General features: G+C 45.7%; 1 protein-coding gene across 1 annotated transcript in view; it reads right to left on the minus strand.

Moving 5' to 3' along the window:
- Nucleotides 1-21,814, minus strand: part of LOC146079464 (uncharacterized) — a 63,909-nt gene that overhangs the window by 24,723 nt on the left and 17,372 nt on the right. The window contains exons 2-4 of the mRNA XM_083186238.1: nt 10,739-10,853; nt 7,610-7,794; nt 5,987-6,141 (exon numbers count right to left, since the gene is read on the minus strand). Of these exons, the coding sequence (XP_083042364.1) occupies nt 5,987-6,141; nt 7,610-7,794; nt 10,739-10,853 (455 nt within the window). The remainder of the gene's footprint in view (nt 1-5,986; nt 6,142-7,609; nt 7,795-10,738; nt 10,854-21,814) is intronic.

Consider the following 21,814-nt stretch of genomic DNA (forward strand, 5'->3'; position numbering starts at 1 on the left):
CAAGTATAGATTAATACAACTGGTATGACAAAAAAGACAAGTGGGACAACTGTGCAGAGTGGATCCTTGAGACACCCTTCGCCCATCTGGCCGAATCAGGAACTCGCACTAAAGTGCTCGATACCTTATGGGGGAAGTAAACAATTTTGGGCAAGATCTGGCTGCCGCAAAGCACTATCGCCGCACAGATGTGTCCACCTGCAATTGAATTTCCCTCTATGTGCTAGTGCGCTGACAAATAAACATTAATACACATAAATAAGTAGATGTAAACATAAACATCAAAACACATAAATACACGCAATCATAAACATCAACACACATAAATAATACCCCTTTCACATCGCACTTTTAAAACGGTAAATTGCCGTTTTTTTCCCTTTTTAAAACGTTTAAGCCTGCACTGTGAATGCACCACAGCCGATTTACCGTTTAAAGTTAACTGGCATTTCGAACCGTGTAAAAAGCAGAGTCCTACACGGTTCCTTGCCGTTTTTTGTGCAATGTGAATGTGTACAATGCTATGCATTCACAGTGCAGGCTTAAACGTTTTAAAAAAGGGAAAAAAAAAAACGGCAATTTACCGTTTTAAAAGTGCGATGTGAAAGGGGTATAAACCGGTATTTAAAACGGTAATCTGCGGCAATGTTAAGGCTCTGACCCGTTTTAATTACCGTTTTAAATACCGGTTTTTAAAACGTGTCGGCGATGTGAAAGTGGTATAAGATGTAAACATAAACATCAAGACACATAAATGCACGTAAACATAAACATCAACACACATAAATAAGATGTAAACATAAACATCAAAACACTTAAATACATGTAAACATAAACATCAATACACATAATGCATGTACACATAAATGTATATTTAGTGTAATATACAGTGTATACACTTGAAAAAAAAAGGCAAAATGTCTAAATACTGCCAGGAATGACATAAATATTGGTCAAGGAAGCAATATACTAGTAGAAAAGTTTAATATTATTCATATGTATGATGGGTGATAGGCCAAATGTGCCAGCTGGGAGTGTTTTTTTTTTTTTGCAATGATCCTTCACAGGAACATTTGGCACAATTCTGCACATATAAATGCTTAATGAACATGGCCTCCAACCCCCATAGGCAAATTATTATAAATTCATCAACGTTTTTCTTTAGGATAGATTGGTCTTAAAGCAACCAAAATGTTGGATATAAATACAACCTAAATAATTTTTTAGGAGAAAGGGAGCGCTATTGTCATAAAAATCAAAACATTTATTAATACAGTAAAAAATATATATAAAAATGTAAATTTCTGAATAGAAATAAAAATAAAGATTATCACAATGACATATGTGGGACACTTCTGCAAGTTCGTATATCAATAGTTTCAACAGAGTTTTTAACCATAAATTGCAGCACTGTCCATAGGTACACACATGGGGATTTAGACTTTCCAATTTCCGTATAAGTGGGCTCAGATTTTATAGAGCGAGAATAATGTAAAGTTCCAGTATAACAAAAAGCCGGCAATGCCAGATAGTTGATGTTGGGGTCGGTACTCCAAAGTAAGGAGAATTGGTGTTAATGTCAACACTCTCAATCGACAGAGGTTGTGTCGACACCGATAAGACTGTACTTGGGTCAAACAGTTACTGGAGTGGAATAAGAGCTCACCAGTTGTTGAGACACTGTCTCCGGGGCTATTAGGAGACCGCACTGCGGCGGTTTTTCAGGCTCCTGCCCTGCTGACAGCTCCGGGACCTGGATCAGCTGCACACCCCGTGTGCAATGTGTGCGGCGTCTGTCGACAATCCTCAGGTCCAATTGACAAGTGTGGGACACTTCATTCCTACGTTGGGAAAACGTCCCAGGCAGATCACTTGCTACCCAGGTTAACGCTGGACTCGCACGGCTATCCATCTGCTCAAAGCCAGGAGTGTACAAACGGCAGCGTTGTTGTTGCCTGGAAGCGGATTGAAAGCAGTCCCTGCACCTGAGGATTGTCGACAGACGCCGCACACATTGCACACGGGGTGTGCAGCTGATCCAGGTCCCGGAGCTGTCAGCAGGGCAGGAGCCTGAAAAACCGCCGCAGTGCGGTCTCCTAATAGCCCCGGAGACAGTGTCTCAACAACTGGTGAGCTCTTATTCCACTCCAGTAACTGTTTGATACAAGTACAGTCTTATCAGTGTCGACACAACCTCTGTCGATTGAGAGTGTTGACATTAACACCAATTCTCCTTACTTTGGAGTACCGACCCCAACATCAACTATCTGGCATTGCCGGCTTTTTGTTATACTGGAACTTTACATTATTCTCGCTCTATAAAATCTGAGCCCACTTATACGGAAATTGGAAAGTCTAAATCCCCATGTGTGTACCTATGGACAGTGCTGCAATTTATGGTTAAAAACTCTGTTGAAACTATTGATATACGAACTTGCAGAAGTGTCCCACATATGTCATTGTGATAATCTTTATTTTTATTTCTATTCAGAAATTTTCATTTTTATATATATTTTTTACTGTATTAATAAATGTTTTGATTTTTATGACATTTGCGCTCCTTTTCTCCTAAAAAATTATTTGTGCTTTAAATTTGAGTGTTACAGAATCACTCTTAGGAGCAGCAAAATTGTTATAAATTTTAAATTTATTCCCTTGTGGTTCTTTTTATAGATAGTATCATTGACTTTGGGTTTATTGTGCGCCTGATTTTGTCCCATCTGTGATTTGCATCGTGTGTCTAAATATCTCACACGATTGCAAAATCACAGATTGGCTAGTATAAATACAACCTAAACTGAGAGGAACGTTATAAGTCATGTTGGCAAATGTGGTCAGAAGATAATAATAGTTATAATAATTATAATAAAATTATTTTAATTTATATAGCACTCTTCCGTCAACAGGACTCAAGGTTCTTATAGGCATAGAAAACAAGTAGTACAAAACATTGAGTAATGTAGCTTTCACATCACATAAAACATTTTGAAACGTTTTGAAAAACTGTAATTTTAAATGGTATTTTAAACGGGTCTAGTGTTCATATTGCAGCAGATTACCATTTAAAAATACCGTTTAAGTACCATTCACATCACCAGTCAAGCCGTTTAACCTCTGAACACGTTTCTACCCACAGCTTATTAGGGAAGGGACACAAGACAAGGGACAGCCTATCACAGTGCTCTAACCTTTATTTTTTACTAAATACCATTTCAGTGCCATTCAGACAGCACAAAAAACGGCTCTGAATTGGCTTTAAAACGGGTAGGACTCTGCTTTTTAAACGTGTTGAAATACCAGTTAACTTTAAATGGTATTTCAACTATGACACTTTCACACTGCAGCCTTAAACGTTTTAAAAGGCAAAAAAACGGCAATATACCGTTTTAAAAGTGTGATGTGAAAGCTACATAATACAGACGTAAAAGAAAACAGCGATTGCTGCTATTATCTTTTGCAGTTCATTATATGCTAATATGGGCAGAAGCTAACCTGGGCATAGGGACACCCACCGCTGTTGCATCATTTTGTTCTGACTGCGTACAGTTGCTGAAACACCGGAACCATTGTTGCAGAATGTGAGTGCCTCTGTAGACAGGCAGACTGAGGTGCTCTCCGGGAATGCATTAGCAAGTAAGATTGCGGTACTTGTGAGTTATCTGGACGCCCGATTTTTTGATTGTATGCCTTAAGTTAAGGCATACAATCAGATGCGATGCGATGCGATATCGCATCGCATCGCATCGCATCGCATGCGACCATCGGATGCGATGACCCGATTTTTCCATAGGAATCAATGTTAAAATGATTCCTATGGAAAAAGGGGTCCTTTTCATACCCCTACTATCCAAGTGGGCATGGAGTTGGATATAAACCTGTGGCGAGCGTAGCGAGCCACCGAGCCCGAAGCGTGGCGAGCGAAGCGAGCCCCGCGAGGGGACGGTATTCCGTGTCCCCTCGCGGGGCTCGCTACGCTCGCCACGCTTCGGGCTCGGTGGCTCGCTACGCTCGCCACAGGTTTATATCCAACTCCATGCCCACTTGGATAGTAGGGGTATGAAAAGGACCCCTTTTTCCCATTGAATTCCATGTTAAAATGGACTCAGTCCATTTTAACATTGATTCCTATGGAAAAATCGGGTCATCGCATCGCATCGCATCGCATCCGATGGTCGCATGCGATGCGATGCGATGTGCCCGATCCGACCCGATTTTGAAATCGGGCGTCCGGATAACTCACATGTACCAAGATTGCAACTGATAATTTCTGCACCACAGAAAGCACTGAACAACCATGATAAACATGAGCTTATCTGGCTACTCTCCATTACCACCCCAAATGCTGTCTATCACTCACTTTGTGACTAATATCTTGGTGCGACAGCCATCACAGTTCAATCGCTGTGGTTTACTTTAGATGTATGCATAGTAGTAAAACATTAGGGATTTGTGTACAACCGTTACCCAATACTTTAGGTTGGTGCAAACATTTTGGGTAATGACTTCTATGGGATAAAATTCACCCCACCAGGTGGGGCAGCCGTGTTGGGCACAATAATTAGGATTACCCTGAGTGCGCACTAACAAGCCCCAGTAAAGACATGAATGATCTGGTTACTTGGCCAAAGGCCAAACAGCGGAACGTCATCCAGTTTGGCCGCTAATTGGATATTGGGCCTAATTCATACCTCAGCACAAAGCACATTTTTTAGCAATGTAACAGAGCGAGTTAGATTTGGGTGGGGTGTGTTTAAAACAGAAACAAAATAACTCACCCAACTCTAACGCTCTCTGCACCAGCTACATCAGCCTCACCTGCAGGGCCGCCGACGGGGGGGTCTATGGGGAAAAGTGTCCCGGGCCTGGCCGCTCTGACAGGAGGAGCACCCCACTGCCTCTTCGCTACACAGCCGCCGGCCGCAGCTGGGCCCTACCCTCTGCCGACGGCCTCCAATCCTCATCACATCGGTGGGCCGCACTTTGTCTGCAGCCCGCAGCACAGCACAATAGCCCCCTGGCTGGCGCCCACTTCCAGGTTCCTGCCACCCACTGCCTGTTCGGACGATAAAGCAGGCAGTGCAGTGGGCAGCAGGACACCCAGGAGCCCCCACAGGAAGCCCCCACAATTGCGACATGACGTGGTGATGTCACGCCACGTGAGGACGAGGAGCCAGGGGACACCAGCTAGCCGCAGGACACCCACCCCCATATCAGAAACCTGGGATACCGGCGGCCCCGCACAGGGGAGCCATCGCTGCCCATAGAGGGGAACCAGTGCTGCATCAGGGTGATGTTCCTGCGGCAGAAAACAAAGACAACACAGGTGAGGTGAGGGAGGGCCTGCTATGTTTTTTTTTCATTGTTTTCTTTACTTTGGGGGGGGGGGCTCTATCTGGGCTGTCCCAGGACCCGCATTATCTAGTGACAGCCCTGCTCACCTGCAATGCAGCATGGTTTTGTCCATTTGAGAAAAATGTGTTTTGCGATCAAGTCCTATAGATTGTAAGCTTGCGAGCAGGGCCCTCCTACATTTTGACTGTCTGTAAATACCCTGTTTTGTTGTTTCACTGTCACCTATGTAAAGCGCAATGGAATATGCTGCGCTATATAAGAAACTGTTAATAAATAAAATAAATAAGTCTGAATAAGGCCCATTGATACTAAAAGGTATGTTCACACTGTGCGATTTTGCTGGCGATTCAATCCCGATTCAATTGGGATTGAATCGAACGGCAAGCAAAACTCATTTGATTTGGACTATATAATTCAGATCTGCGCTCTATACTTTTGCCTGCACAGTCTATTTTACTGTTTGATTTACACTAAATGGAAGCACGCCGCGCATCAGGATCGAATCGCCATCGAATGAGGTTAAAAAAAGCGTTCAATGTCCGATTTTGACTATATATCTCACTGTGTGTACACAGCATTACCCTCAGTGAAAGCTGCGGCTTGTGTACATAGCATAGCAAAGCAATGTCCATACCGAAGCTCAGTCACAATCCGCTCCTGAACAGACTGCGCAGTGGCGACGTACTGTTCCTCTAGCTGATGTATCGCGGCTTGTATCGTCAGACATTCCGACCGCTTCTCTGCCAGTTGTGCCTCCACAGCTTCATGCTGCTTCTCTTGTGCCTGAAGCTGGTCATAAAATAATGGGAACACTAAATACAGAGCACACTGATCAATCCTAGATATTGTTTCTATTAATTGTATTGCATTCTTCAGTAGTATAAAATAAAAAAGATATTAACATAAAATACTGTATGTAGTGTCTAAAGGCTATAGACTGAAGATTCATAATATAATGCCATACTTACCTATCCTCCCAGAATGGCAGGGAGGGCCCCGAAACCGTCTCTCTGGGGAGGGGGCGGTGCTAAAGTGACGCAAATTGCATAATTTAGTACCAGTATTTAGGCTGAAGAGACAGGGGGATAAGACTGGAGAGACCAGAGTGGCATGTGGCTTGAGAGACACAGTGTGTATAGGGGAATGGGTGAGAGAGATGAATGGGATGGGGGAGAGCTTAAGGCTAAAGAGACCAGGGTGGCATGTGGCTTGGCCGACACAGTGTGTATGGGATACGGTCATTAGGTCTACAACAACTAGGTCGACAAGCATTGGGTAGATACCACTAGGTCGACATGCAGCAAGGTCGACATGGGTTAAGGTCAACATGGGTCAAGGTCGACATGGATCTAGGTCGACATGACATTAGGTCAACACAAGCATTAGGGCGACATGGGCTAGGTCGACAGTGAAAAGGTCAACATGGGTTTTTCACTGTTTTTTGAGCCGACATGTGCCGACAGGTGGTATTTCATGCTTACCATCCACTAGGGCGTGGTGGGAGAACAAAACAGTGTGCCGAGCGTAGCGAGGCACCGTACCCGAAGCATAGCGAGGGGATGCGGTGCACAAACTGTGTCCATGTCGACTGTGTCCCCCCGGAAAGGTGGGCAACCGTCCCAGATTCAGGGGGACTCCCACTGCGCCCCCTGATTGCGGCCGTCTTCCCCCGATGTCGGCATTTAAATGCCGCAATCCGCGGGTCTCAGAGGAGGGGTGGAGCTAAATTGTCACAATCACGTCATTTTAGCCCTGTCCCCTCCACAGAGATCCATGAATACGGCTATTTTGCATCCTTGGGGGCGGGGCTTAATGATGCCACCCTCAAGCCCCGCCCCCAGAACTGCTGCTGAAAGTCTCCTCCCGGAGAGGAGATTCTTAAGGTCGGCAACCCTGGGTCAAAATGATCACGTCCTCGCGGCCACCCCCCGCCGTTCAATGCCCGTATTTCAGGCATGCAAAGTGTGGGGCAGGGCTACAAAGATGCGATTCACGCCATTTGCTCCCATGGATCGCTGGAGACTGGCCACATTCCAGGAGGCTTGCCCCCCTTTCTGGGAGGCCGGGAGTGGGACCCGATTTCCGGGACCCTCCCGGCCATTCCGGCAACCCTGTTATATACTAGTGCTCTCTATGTCTCAGACAAGACCTTGATTTTTGTTGCAGCATTGTGTACTAGTTAGTTGTGTGCTGAGCAGTGTCCTGCCCTGACACAGAACAAATCACTGTGCTATTGTAAGGGGGCAGACGTTATTACTTGTTTCTGCAGGAGGAGGAGGTTGCGGTCTTTCTCCTTTATACTGTGAATGGTACTGTGCAGCTCAGGAAGAATGATCTTCTGTTCCTGCTCTTTATGTGCCAGATCTTGTGTAGAAACATCTGCCAACTTCTTTAGCTGGATCACATCCTCCACCAAGACCCTCTTCTCACGCATACCGGAATCTGCGCAATAAAAAGAATACAGACATTTAATTACCTGCCACGTGTTCTTAAGGAACCTACAAATCGCCATGGTCATTGTTTACCTCAGAACATTACTATGTTGCAAATGGACTGAAACCTGGCCATACAGTAAATCAGGATGACCTGCAGACGACCTGATCGTATGCAGGTCTTGGAGCGGTCAAACGAGCTTATAAATGTGCAGGATGTCTGATCTGAGGGCCGACCTCTCGACCTGTGGGACAATATAGTTAAAATTGTATCGGGATCGCATATACATCATATGGAGATAGAACATGTTTTTAAGCTTTCTATCCCAATTCGGTGCTGATGCGCGCTTCCGTTCAGCTGAAATCGGAAAGCCAAATAAACAAGGGAAGCAATGACTATATAGTGTGAATCGAATGTAGATAGCAGGAATTGTATGCAAATAGTACAAAGATAGCAAAGATTGCTCGAATCGTAAGTCGAATTGCAAAGGAATCTCACTGTGTGTACACACCATTACCGTTAGACAGGTCATGTGACCTACTCATGGCCACACAGCCTGCCACAATATCTATGCCACACACACATAGGAGACAGTCCTATTAACCAAGATAATATCGCAGATGCCAATCATTTTTGACAGCAACCGCAATTTACGGCGGCACAAATTTGCACAATTTGGTGTAAATTCAGGCTGAAACAAGCCCACGAAGGCTGCAAGATTGAATGCTGTTACAGCCGTTAGAACAGTTAATAAGGCTGACCCAATTGGGTGTGTCTGGCTTTAGGTGCTCAGTCAACAGTAGCCACTATAATCAACAGCAGCGGACTGGTCCAGGGGGTAGGCTGGCATATGGCCCATGAGTAGGTCCTGCTGTAAGCCAAGGTCTATCATGATGTTTGCAGGGAAATATTTATTGAATGTGAATGTTATTAATTTGATGTTGGGACTATGAATGCTATTACACTGTGGCCAGGACCAGTAGGGAAGGAAACAGGTATATTAATTAGCTATGAATACAATCTAATGTGCAGTCTGATTGGCTGTTGTCAGGGGCGTAACTAGATATTTATAGGCCCCATAGCAAAAGTGGTACTCGTTTCCTAGCACGGCGCCCACGATATTAAGTCGTACGACATTTAATCGCATCGAATGCCATACACCCGATGCAATGCGATTTTATGCGATTTAAAATTGTATAAGCCCCTATACGATTTTAAGTTGTATAAGCACCCTAATGGGGGCTTACAATGTTAAATGCACCTCCACGGCACTCCCAATATCAACGCCAACCCGAAGCGTGGCGAGCGCAGCGAGCCCATGAGGGGCGGCGGTACGCGTCCTCCGACCTTTTCACACCCCCACTATCCACGTCGGGGTGGAGTTGAATCTATATAGTGTGGCGAGCGCAGCGAGCCACCGAGCCTGAAGCATGGCGAGCGCACGCTTATTACTTTACATGTATTCCACGTCCGCTCACCACGTTTCGGGTTCGGTGGCTCGCTACACTATATAAAGTCAACTCCACGCCGACGTGGATAGTGGGGGTATGAAAAGGTTGGAGGACGTGTACCGCCGACCCTCACAGGCTTGCTGCGCTCGCCACTCTTCGGGTTGGCGTTGATAGTGGGGGTGCCGTTGGGGGTGCTTTTAACATACTAAGCACCCATTACGGTTAATTATATTCTATGGGGGCACATTTAACACAGGGTTGCCGACTTTAAAAAAATCCTCTCCGGGAGAAGCCCGGAGAGGAATATTGCATTACGAGTTTTGGGGGTGGGGCTTAACCATGACGTTATTAAGCCCCGCCCCCATTACATCAAATAGCAGAAATAACTGATATCCATTGAGGGGGCGGGGCTAAAACGACACGATTGTGCGGTTTTAGCTCCGCCCCCTCCCCTGAGACCCGCGGATTGCGGCATATAAATGCTGCGATCGGGGGGCTCAGTGGGGGTCCCCCTGATTCCGGGAGGGTTGCCCACCTTTCCGGGGGCCGGGAGGAAGGACCCGATTTTCGTGAGACTCCCGCAAATTCCGGGAGGGTCGGCAACCCTGATTTAACATTGAAAACACCCATTAGGGTGCTTATACAATTTTAAATCGTATACCATTGTATATGCGATACAATGGCATACAATGCAATGGTATACAATTTAAAATTGTATAACATTGGCTGCCATCGCATAACATCGCATCGTATCGCATACCATCGTATGCCTTATGGTCTGCGATGCGTTGGGCGCCGTGCTAGGAAACAAGTACCACAAAAGTTTGTAAGTGCCCCCTATTTAGCAACTGATGGTGATAAATGTATGTAAAACATATTACTTAGGCAGTAAAGATGGGCCCCCTTCAGCTCTGGGCCCCATAGCAGATGCACCCCCTGCACCTATGCTAGTTGCGCCTTTGGCTGTTGTGTCTCTTATTAAAAGTAAAATCTATGAATTTACTATTATGGCTGGGTTGGACTAATCATTAAACATGGGGGCTACTGATATAATGCTGGAACCGGTCGGGCAGAGGGAGACCAATATTTCCGGGTGAATAATATTTTTCCCAATATACAGCATTCTTGTATTTCTCTTGTGCTTTGTTTCTTCATTTAAATCAACAAGAACAATAAAAAAGGTAAATAAGAAATGCAATATGCAAAGTATATACTGCTGTATATACTAATGTGCCGTGATGAATGAACTTACTTAAATGGCCGTTAGTTCATTATTACAAAGCTGAAGACACAGAGGTAGTCCCTGCAGTGATCTGCCCTTATCACATTGCATAGGGGCGACATGTCTGTGTGGAAACAATGGCTGAGACAGGGCAGGTGGTTCTTGTACAATCCCCCCCAACCCCTCTCAGACATTCAGTGTTTTATTTCCTTTGTGTTCAGGGCACACCCACCCTTTAGGAGGATAAACAAAGAAAGGCCCATCTCCATAATGAGAATACCTGAGACGTCCTGCAGGTGTCTGCGCAGAGCCTCCACCTCTCCCCGCACAGCACCGATACTGCTGTCTTTCATACTCAGTTCCACCTGCATGAGGTTTATCTGAGACTGCAAGCTCTAAAAGATAGACACAGCAGATCAAGTATGTACAGCATTACCAAGATGCCCCTATGTAATACATGGCAGGAGAACTGCAAATCCCAACATGCAGTGTTCTCTTTAGCATGACATGGCCAGACAAGCTTGATCTATAGGAATGTGTAGAACTGTGATACATTGGGGAGAGGATGTGTGAGCGGTGATTTCATGGGATAAGTTGTGTGCTCAGTTAGTTACTTGGGCTGGCTGGGGTGGAAGTTGTGTGGGATGGGGAAGGACAGCATTCTAGGCCTTATTCTAGTTCACTTTTTCTGACAAAATCCTTCTTAGATGGACAAAACCATGTGCACTGCAGGGGGGGCAGATGTAACATGTGCAGAGAGAATTAGATTTGGGTGAGTAATTTTGTTTCTGTGCAGGGTAAATACTGGTTGATTTATTTTTACACTGCAATATAGATCTCACTTTGAAGTAAAACCCCACTCAAATCTAATTCTCTCTGCACAAGTAACATCTGCCCCACCTGCAGTGCACATGGTTTTGTCCATCTAAGAAGGATTTTGTCAGAAAGAGTGAACTAGAATAAGGCCCTCTGTGACCAGAAGTGACAGAGGTGATTGTGTGCAGCGGCTCGGAATGGGGACATAGGGTTATGTCTACAATGAATGTAAGGCCAGTGCCTGCAGGAGCTGTGTGTGCAGTGGTGTTGGCAGTGAGTTCAGTGTGCATGTGCCATGAATGACAGCAGAGAGGGCAGTTTGGGTATCCAGTGACATGGGAGAATGAGGGCAGTCTGTGGACCTCCTCATTTATGACATAACTCTGATAACCAATTGCCCCAGCCCCTGCTCCAGCATTTGCTGGGTTGAGAACTGCTGCTGCCAGGTAACGGGGCCCTTATATCAGACCTTGGCCTGGGTAATTAGTACCCCCACCCCTCTCGGCGCTGCTGAAACAAGTACGTACCATCTGGGCATGTACACGTATGTATGCCTGCTACTCAGCTCTACATAGACTACACACATTTTTATTTAAAGATTGTAACTTGCTTGTTTTTATACTGGGCATCCTCCAGAGCCATGTGTGGGCACCAAAGTGTCAAACACACAGTTCTTTTGCATCTTCATTTGCAGCTGAGTAGGTGTAATGCGCAAATGAGTCCTGTCACACATAGCTGCCTACCCTGCTGCATTCTGCAGGAGACTCCCTGAAATAACAGCAATCTCCCTCTCTCCCTCATTAGTCTAGCAATCTCCCTCATTTCACCTTGCCCACATTACACTGTTACATTTTTTGGGAAAAAAGAATGAGATACAGATACATTTACACTGAATCATCAGCACCATTTCCCAGCACTTTACTAAGTATAGTATCTCCTACTAACTGCTCTGGGGCTCATCTACATTTTAAACGATTCCTCTCAGATGTAGCAGCACACACCCACACTTCTAGGTGCCACGTTCCCAATCTCTTTTCACAATCTCTCCATACATGGAACTAGTCCCGCCCTTTGGGTGGAGCATGACACGCCCCCCCCCCCCCCCAATGGGGCGCTTTGCAAAATTGTATTACCAACCATAATCTCCCTGAAATTAGTTTTCAAAAGTAGGCAACTATGGTCCTGTGACGTAGTACGTAGTCAGACTATGGGGGAGATTCTCTAAGAATCTCCGCCCCCCTTCGCCGCCCATCGCATATTTAATTATCGCATATGATGTAACATATGCGATAATTAAGGCAAAGGACAGCTCTTGCGTTAAGAGCTGTCCTTTGCGGTGAGAGTCGCCGGGTCCCAGCAGGTCCCGGCGGCTCTCCCCTCCCTCCCACACCCGGCGCTGCTGCTGCTGCGCCGGGCTCTCCTCCTCCCTGCACCCGGAAGAGGATCAGTGCAGGGAGGAGGTCACAGGTCCGGGCAGCACTGCGCTGTGCTGCCCGGACACAGGTGAGGGGGCGATGCGGGGCGGCGGGGGTCCGTGCAGGGCGGCGGGGGGGCGACGGAGGGTTGCGATAGAAGCCCATTGGCTTCTATGGGGCATCGCCAGATTTTTCTGGCGATGCCCCCCGCCTACAGCATGCCCCCCGCTTACAGCATCCCAAAATGCGGTAAAAACCCCGATGACGGGGTTTTTACAGCATTTTTAGCTTAGAGAATCTCCCCCTGTCAGCGATTGACAATCTGATGGCATTTGGGAGCAGGGAAACAACAATCTCCAATTCTCCAAACAGAATAGGGACATCGCCAATTTCCAAAGAAACAGCAGTGATAGCAACTCCAATGATGGGAGGAATGTAATGTCGCCCCAAGTTCGGCGGCAGTGCGGGATGCCGGCAGAACACAGACTTTTTATTAAGGGGCAATCACTTACAAGACAAAACCATGCTTCATAAGTGATTGCCCCTTTAAAAACATCCAAATTCGACTAGCATCCCACACTGCTGCCGAACTCCACATCTGAATCAGGCCCACTATGCAGAGTTAGATGGAAGTGTAGGGAGTTATTCTTACCCGATCCCATGGCTGAGAATCTGCAGGCCGGGCGGTAATTGATAGACTGCACATGCGTATGGCTCCTAGTACGCATGCACGAGCCCTCCCTGCAATATAATCCTGCTACTTTTTCTTATTGTTGGCCGTATGCAAGTTGATTGACAAGAAGCCGGCATTTGTGGATGTCATCCGACCATTTTCTGGGGGTGTCAGGGAAAGAGCAGTTGTGCCCAGGCATTTGAAGGAAAGGAGTATCCGCCTGATTCTATCACAGCCACGAGTAGGTCCTGGGCTGCACACAGAATCCACACACTGGAAAATCAGTTGATAGTGTGTGAGTTGCATACTTGCCTACTTTTGAAAACTAGTTTCAGGGAGATAATAGTTGGTTGTTGAATTTTGCACAGCGCCCTATTGAGGGGGCGTGTCATGCTCCACCCAAAGGGCGTGTCTACTTCCATATATGGTGAGATTGTGAAAAGAGATTGTGAATGTGGCACCTAGAAGCGTGGGTGTGCACTGCTACATCTGAGAGGAATCTTTTAAAATGACTTATATACAAATGTAGATGAGCCCCAAAGCAGTTAGTAAGAGCAACTATACTTGGTAAAGTGCTGGGAAATGGTGCTGATGATTCAATGTAAATGTATCTGTCTCTCATTCCTTTTTCCCCAAAAATGTAACAGTGTAATGTGGACTAGGAGAAATTAGGGAGATTGGCAGACTAATGAGAAAGAGAGGGAGTTTGCTGCTATTTCAGGAAGTCTCCTGCAGAATGCAGGAGGGTAGGCAACTATGATACGCAGGAAGTTCTGGAAATCATCCTGGTTATTTTTGTATATATGAGCCAGGAGGGGCATGTAGGAGCATTTGGCCTTTGCAGTAACAGGTCCCTGGGTCGCTGGGCTCTGGAATCTTGCAGTCCAGTGATAAGATCTGAATAAACCACTCAGGCCCAATGTTCCATTCATGATCACACAGGACATCTCCACCAACAACATTGTCCAGGTGCCAGATGACTCTCCGACAGGCGGGATACTGATGGTCAGTATACGGAAATCAGAATCCCGATGTTAAATGCCCGACAGTTGGGATCCCAACTGACAGGGCTATTCTCCCTCGTTGGGGTCTACGACCCTTATAGAGGGAGAACAGAACCTGTATCAAGCGCAGCAAGCCACCGAGCCTGCAAAGTGTGGCGCGTAGTGAGCCCACAAGGGTCATCTTAGCACTCACCCCCCTGGGCGGTCAGGATTCCGATGTCGGTATACTGCCCGTCGGAATCCTGACTGTCCGATTGTCATACCACACCCCATTGTCTGGGAGTGTGTGGTACTTACTATGTAATCCTGGCATTACATTCAGCAGCGTGGAAGATTATACAACACCTCATTCTATAACAAGCCATTTATGGTGAGGATGCACTTGTGTAACTGGTGCTCAATGCTGCTGGTTGTCAGCCTTACACTCCTACAAGAAGCGCCCAGTGTTTATACAGTCTCTGTTTAAGTTGTAAGACAGCAATACTGTACATGGAGATCTGTAAGTTATCTGGCACAAATGAACAGAGCGTAGTAATGTATATTGTACATAGAGCCAAATCAGGCATTAAAAATGCATTAAGAAAGCCTGATATTGTATTACTGTACAGCATATTATTAGTCACAGTATTTAGACATATTTCACCCAGAATGTGATCGGCTGCAGATTTATGCTTCCAAGAATTTAAAACGTAAAATCAGAATTCAGCAGCCAAGATGGCCAGCGTTATGCTGCTTCTGAAAACCTTATCATGTAACCAATGTAGGGTTTCATGTAGAGAAGGGTGCACATTGTGTTTAAACTATAATCCTAAATCTTAAAATTGGCAGGTGATGAGTTGCCAAAAGCACAAGAGATGTGGTTAGGTCTTCATGGGTAATATATGCACCAGGACACAGCGGTAGACTATATATCCCTGTGTTATTCCAGGACACATCAGTATATATCCCTGTTTTACACCATGACACTTCATTAGTAAATATGCCCGTGGTACACCAGGACACAGTAGTATTCAGTATGTCAGGGCTCAACAAATTTCTTTAAAATCTAGTAGCCTGGATGAAAGTATAGGAGCCGGACAAACTAAAAATAGAGGCAGTGCGTGCCAAAAATGTACACTGTAATGCCTATTACACATGTCACACACCATTTACATATTATACCACATGCCATTGCCCATGCACATGTCATGCCACACACCGTGATGCCCATTACACATTATGCCACACACCGTAATACCTATTAGATATTATACCACACACCATAATGCCCGTTACATATACCACATACCATAATGCACATTACACGTTATACCAAAGACCATAATGCCCATTACACATTATGCCACACACTGTAATGCCCATTACATATCATACCATATGCCATAATGCCTATTACATATTATGCCATATGCTCTCCCAGGGGTTAACATGCTCTTCCAGGAGTTACATGCTCTGCCAGGGGTTAACATGTTCTGCCAGGGGTTAACATGCTCTGCCAAGGGTTAACATGCTCTGCCAAGGGTTAACATGTTCTGCCACAGGTATATGCTCGTTGCCATGGGGTTACATGCCCTGCCAGGAGTTTCATGCTTTGCCAGGGGTTAACATGCTCTGTCAGTGGTTAACATGCTCATTGCCATGAGGTTACATGCTCTTCCAGGGATAAATGCTTGTTGCCATGGGGTTACATGCTCTGCCAGGGGTACAGCACCTTGAGTCCTGTTGGAGAAAGTGTGCTATATAAATTAAACTTACATGCTCATTGCCATGGGGGATTATCCCTCCTCATCACTGCTGTTACCATCCTCGGTAACGACAAAAGCCGGGACGAGTGGTGGACAACCCACCTGGCTGTATGAGAGCAGATCCACCGTGGCTATTTTAAAAACTTGTGCAGATTGTGAGCCAATCAGAAACTACCACTGCCACTCCTGCTGAAGTCCTATTGGCTTGCAATGCCGGCTCGAGTTTTGATATAGTTGCTGCGTACCTGCTCTCATAGAGCCGGGTGGGTTGTCCACCACTCTGCCTGGCTGTTACCGCAAGTGCACCCTGACATGACCAGATTCTGCTACCTCCCCAAAAAAATCTGGTCGCCAGGAAGAAGAATCTGGTCACTGTGACGACATGGCACCCGGGGTTTGTCCAGCCCTGCAGTATGTGCCAGCAAGACACATCAATAGTATATCAGCTTTACAGCAGGAGTGTACACACAGAAGCCAGTTAAAATGACTGACAGGTGAAGTGAATAACAACTACTATCTTATTACAATTGCCCCCATCAAGGGATGGGATATATTAGGTAGCAAGTGAACAGTCAGGTCTTGGCAAAATTGGCAAATGTAGAATTTGAGTGAATGACAAGGGTTTAATTGTGATTGCTAGATGGCAACGTCAGAGCATCTTAAAACAGGCCTGTCTGGGGTGGGGTGTTCTTGGTATGCAACCCATTGAACTGGGTGGCAGGGTTATGGGTGCCCAAGGCTGGTCTGATGGGTCGCCGTTACTTTTACATCACGTGGACGATGGGGTGCATGTGCATCGTTTAGCAGGCAGAGCTTGCCCTACCACAGTGTTTTTCAACCACTGTGCCGTGGCACACTAGTGTGCCTTGAGCTGCTCCCAAGTGTGCCCCCAGATCTACAGATGCCCAAACCAGTTTATAGCCACCACAAGTTCAACTGTTATTTACTGGTCTCTTTTTTTCATGTAAAGGGTCAATGTATTTTAGTTTTGTTACCTGTGGGGACCAGTGTGATTGTTTTTTATATAGAGGCCAATAGGTTTGGATTTTTTCTGTGGGGGCCAATATGTTTTGCCCTGTGGGGATCTCATGGTGTGCCTTGGCAATTTGAAAATCTTATTTAGTGTGCCGCAAGGTAAAAAGGTTGAAAATCACTGCCCTACCATGATGCACTATGGGAACAAAGCACGTGGCAGAGGCAGTGTGATGCTCTGGGCAATGTTTTGCTCTGAAACTTTGGGTCCCGGAATTCATGTGGATGATATTTTGACACGTACCAGGCACCTACCTAAACATTGTTGCAGGCAAAGTACGCCCCTTCATGGTGATGGTATTCCCTTATGGCAGAGGCGTCTTTCAGGAGCCTAATGTCCCCTTACACACTGCAGAATTGTTCCGACGGTTTGAGAAACATGACAAAGAGTTCGAGGTGTTGACTCCACATTCCCAAAACCTAAAACTGATTCTATCAATCTATGGAATTGTGTTGGAAAAAATTCTGAGCCATGGAGGCCCCACCTCACACCTTACAGGAGGCCTCACCTCACACCTTACAGGAGGCCCCACCTCACACCTTACAGGAATTAAAGCATCTGCTGCTAACATCTTGATGCCATATACAACAAGAGACCTTTAGAGGTCTTTGGATCATTAGGTCACCAGCAAGTAGGTTGACAAGCATTAGGTCGACATGAATTTAGGTCGACATGCAGGAAGTTCGACAGGGTCATTAGGACAACAGGGTCATTAGGACAACAGGGTTATTAGGTCGACATGGGGAAGGTTGACAGTCCGAATGCCGACATATAGTGTGCCCGTAGCATGGCGAGCCATGCAAGGGGACGTGGTGGAACGGGTAAGGTCAACAGGGACATTAGGTCGACATGGGTAAGGTCAACAGTGAAAAAGTCGACATGTTGTTTTTTTTCACCCGAATGTCAACGCAGCCAACATGAACAGTAAAGTGTAGCACCACGTTCCCTCGCAAGGTTCGCTGTGCTCGCCATGCTTCGGGCACGGTGCCTCGCTATGCTCGGCACACTATTTTGTTCTCCCACCACAATTTAGTGGATGGTTGTGCATTAAATACCGCCTGTCGGCACATGTCGTGTCGACATGGACACCGAAACGTACCACCGCGTCCCCTCGCATGGCTCGCCATGCTACGGGCACAGTATATGTCGGCATTCGGACTGTCGACCGTCCCCATGTCGACCTAATGACCCTGTCGACCTAATGACCCCATCGACCTAAACGCATATCGACCTACCTGCATGTTGACCTAAATGCATGTCGACCTACCTGCATGTTGAACTAGTGGTGCTCGCTAAGCAGTGTAAAAACACTGCTTAGCGAGCCATCTAACGCTGCCGAATGCCTGCCCCTTCGCTGCCGTTTGAACATCCCCACTGCATGTTTAGCATAAACCATCAAATAATTATTACCCTATTCGCAAAGATAAGTCAGTCTTGACTGACCTATATTTGCAGCATCCAGGTCCGAGAATGGGGTGTGCACCGACGTCATGCGTCGCCACCCACCCCCAAAAGCCACCGGCCCGCCCAGCGGCAACCGCCTCAGCGACTGTGCAAGACACTGAAGGCACCTGCACTGCGGCCCTGCACATATGTATATTCGCATATACGCATGCACATAGCGAAAACCGCAGTCCCCTAAACGTGAATCCTGCATGATGTTTAGATAGCTAAAGCTCAGCAGTATTTGTGAAACCTGAATTCTTTATAGATGATACTTCTGATTTCTTTGAGGAAGCCGCTGACAGCGCATAGCAGGCGGGAAAACGCTTCAGAAACATCAAATTATCAGAATCTTCCCACCTTTTAGATAAGCACTACAAGTGCCAGCAGAGCCTGAAGGGGACACGGTATACACCCTCTAACCTCCGGATAAAGCTGCAGGATCCAGGTGATTCAGCACCAGCAGCTGGGAGACGAGTGCCACATACTGCGTGTCAATACTTCAGGTACCAAACAACTAATGTCTGGCCAGACATAAAAAGGACTGCCTTGTGTTAACCCTTTATTGATGGAACTAATAACCCCAACTAACCTCTGCATCAACAAAAACTTGCAGTGCACTGCTCTCACTAATCATGTGTCTGTGGATCATAAACTAACATTGCTTGACTAATACCGCATAAGTGCACTTTCATCTTTACCATTAGGGGATATATTGGGCTTAACATCCGTACTGTTTTTTCATTAAATTGACGACAAAAAGGTTAACTATTAAGGCCAATTACGATACTTTGTTTTATATAAAAAAAATTAATTGTATCTTTTATTCTTATAAATTAAATTTTATTGTGTAAACATCATCTTGACCTCTGCGCAGTTTTGAACTGTATTGTCTGTCTTTATAGATGAGGATGATATTTGGATGTCTTTAATAAAAGGAAGGTGACTGTATATATATATATATGAGTTCCATACATGTATTAATTATCCCATCTGGAATGTTGGTATAAATGTGACCTTTCCTGCACTCCAACTGAAATACTTTTTTAACATAATAAAGGTTTACAGGTACTTGCAGTAAATATGTTCCATAGTCCTATATACACACACACACACACACACACACACACACACACACGGACACAGTATGCCAGTTATTCTGGTATTTCCTCGAGAGTTCTAGACAGTATGAATGTGATGACCCAGATTCATAGAGACACTTTGTGTAAGTACCATGGATAGCAGCATGTTTTCTAGAGCTTTTTCCCTGTGGCAATAGAATAATTAGACAAGCATACATCCTGGAGTACAGACAATCTTACAGCTGTATCAGATGCTTGTGGCCGAATACACAATATCCATGTTTAGAGCTGAGTTCTAAACTCTCTATTCCAATCAAGAGAAGAAAATAAGAAGGTTCCAGTCATTTGTGCACAATAGATCTTGTCTATGGTGTCACTAATCTCTTACAACAACCAGCACCAAGTGATTGTGGCGGACAAAGATTATGTTGGGGTATGGGTAAAAACCAGACCCAGACAAAACCCCGGACCGCCGATCAAAATCTGCAGTCCGGAGCTTGTAGTGTCCGGTCCAGGGGGTGTCTTGTCCGGGGGGTGTCCTGTCTGGGGGGCCTCATGTGAAAGCTGTCACCAGGGAGTAGAGGAGGGGGAGAATAAAGCCTCCCTGTATGGTCCGGGCATGTAGCAAAAACCGGACAGTCCGGACCTCACGGGGAGGCTGTAATCTCCCCTTCCCCATGTCCCTGATGATAGCTATCACAGGTATCCCCCCGGACAAGAAACCCCCCAGGACGGGACACCACTACATGCACCAGACTGCAGATTTTGATGTCCGGTCTGTCGGTCCGAGGTCATGTCCGGGTCCGGTTTTTACATAGTCCCATTATTTTGGCCCCAGACTGAACATTGCAAAGTCAAATAACTGTTATGCTCTGAAGCATATCTTTTATTAATGCTAACTAAACGTATCCTATATAAGACCTATTCACTATGCATGGTCCATTATTTTGTGTGCAAAAGCACTAAGCAACATATAAATATGTTAGTAACCAGTGACATCACCTAGACACTACCTGATTAATATTCATGAGGCCTAACTTCTATTTACAAATATTCATATAGGGTAAGCACACTCCCATCCCCTGCAATGTTTTTTATTATAAGCACACAGGAATAGAGGAATTACTCTACATTCAGGTGGAGAAGTGGTATCAGTGCATGTTATGTGTATAATGGGACTGGTGTTCGGAAAATTACAGGGGCGCCCTTGTGTATATCAGCGCTGTTATGTAAAATATATCACGCCAATATGCGGGCAATATATAAACGGTCAGCAGCGCTAAATATTCACACACCGGCGGCTATTGATTTTGACAGCTACATGTGTCGTTGCCCTATCTCAACAGAGGGGACAGTGCTGTCACTGGCTGTGGCGGGTGCCGGCTCCAGGCTGATCAGGAGGTCTTGGGTAAGTAGCAGGATCTTAAGCATGCTCAGTGGAGGTGGCCAGGCAGAGAGACACACTGCTAAGCTGATGCGCTATGTGCTTAAGGGGTTTATCACCGGATGGGGGAGTTTTCACAAGATGTGAATATATCTTGTCAGTGTACCGTCCTAGTAATACATCTACCTCATTGTGCTGCAAGAAAGGGCCTTATTCTAGTTCACTCTTTCTGACAAAATCCTTCTTAGATGGACAAAACCATGTGCACTGCAGGTGGGGCAGACGTTACTTGGGCAGAGAGAATTAGATTTGGGTGGGGTTTTACTTCAAAGTGAGATCTATTTTGCAGTGTAAAAATAAAGCAGTCAGTATTTACCCTGCACAGAAACAAAATAACTTACCCAAATCTAATTCTCTCTGCCCAAGTTACATCTGCCCCACCTGCAGTGCACATGGTTTTGTCCATCTAAGAAGGATTTTGTCAGAAAGAGTGAACTAGAATAAGGCCCATGGTAACAATCATGCACATAGGAGGTAGGTGTATGTTTTCAAATAAATATTATGCATACATGATCTTGTTCTAATGAGCCCATAATACTGTAGATCCAAATTTACAGTATGTGTGTGCATTAACCCCTTCCCGACATTTGACGTATATATACGTCATGGCCGGGATGTACTTCCCGACACATGACGTATATATACGTCATGACTTCAAACTGCCACTGCATCTCGAGACGCAGTGACAGAGGGACGATGTG

The sequence above is a fragment of the Crinia signifera genome, chromosome 5, assembly GCF_055691185.1.
Source record: "Crinia signifera chromosome 5, ASM5569118v1, whole genome shotgun sequence".
NCBI lineage: Eukaryota > Metazoa > Chordata > Amphibia > Anura > Myobatrachidae > Crinia > Crinia signifera.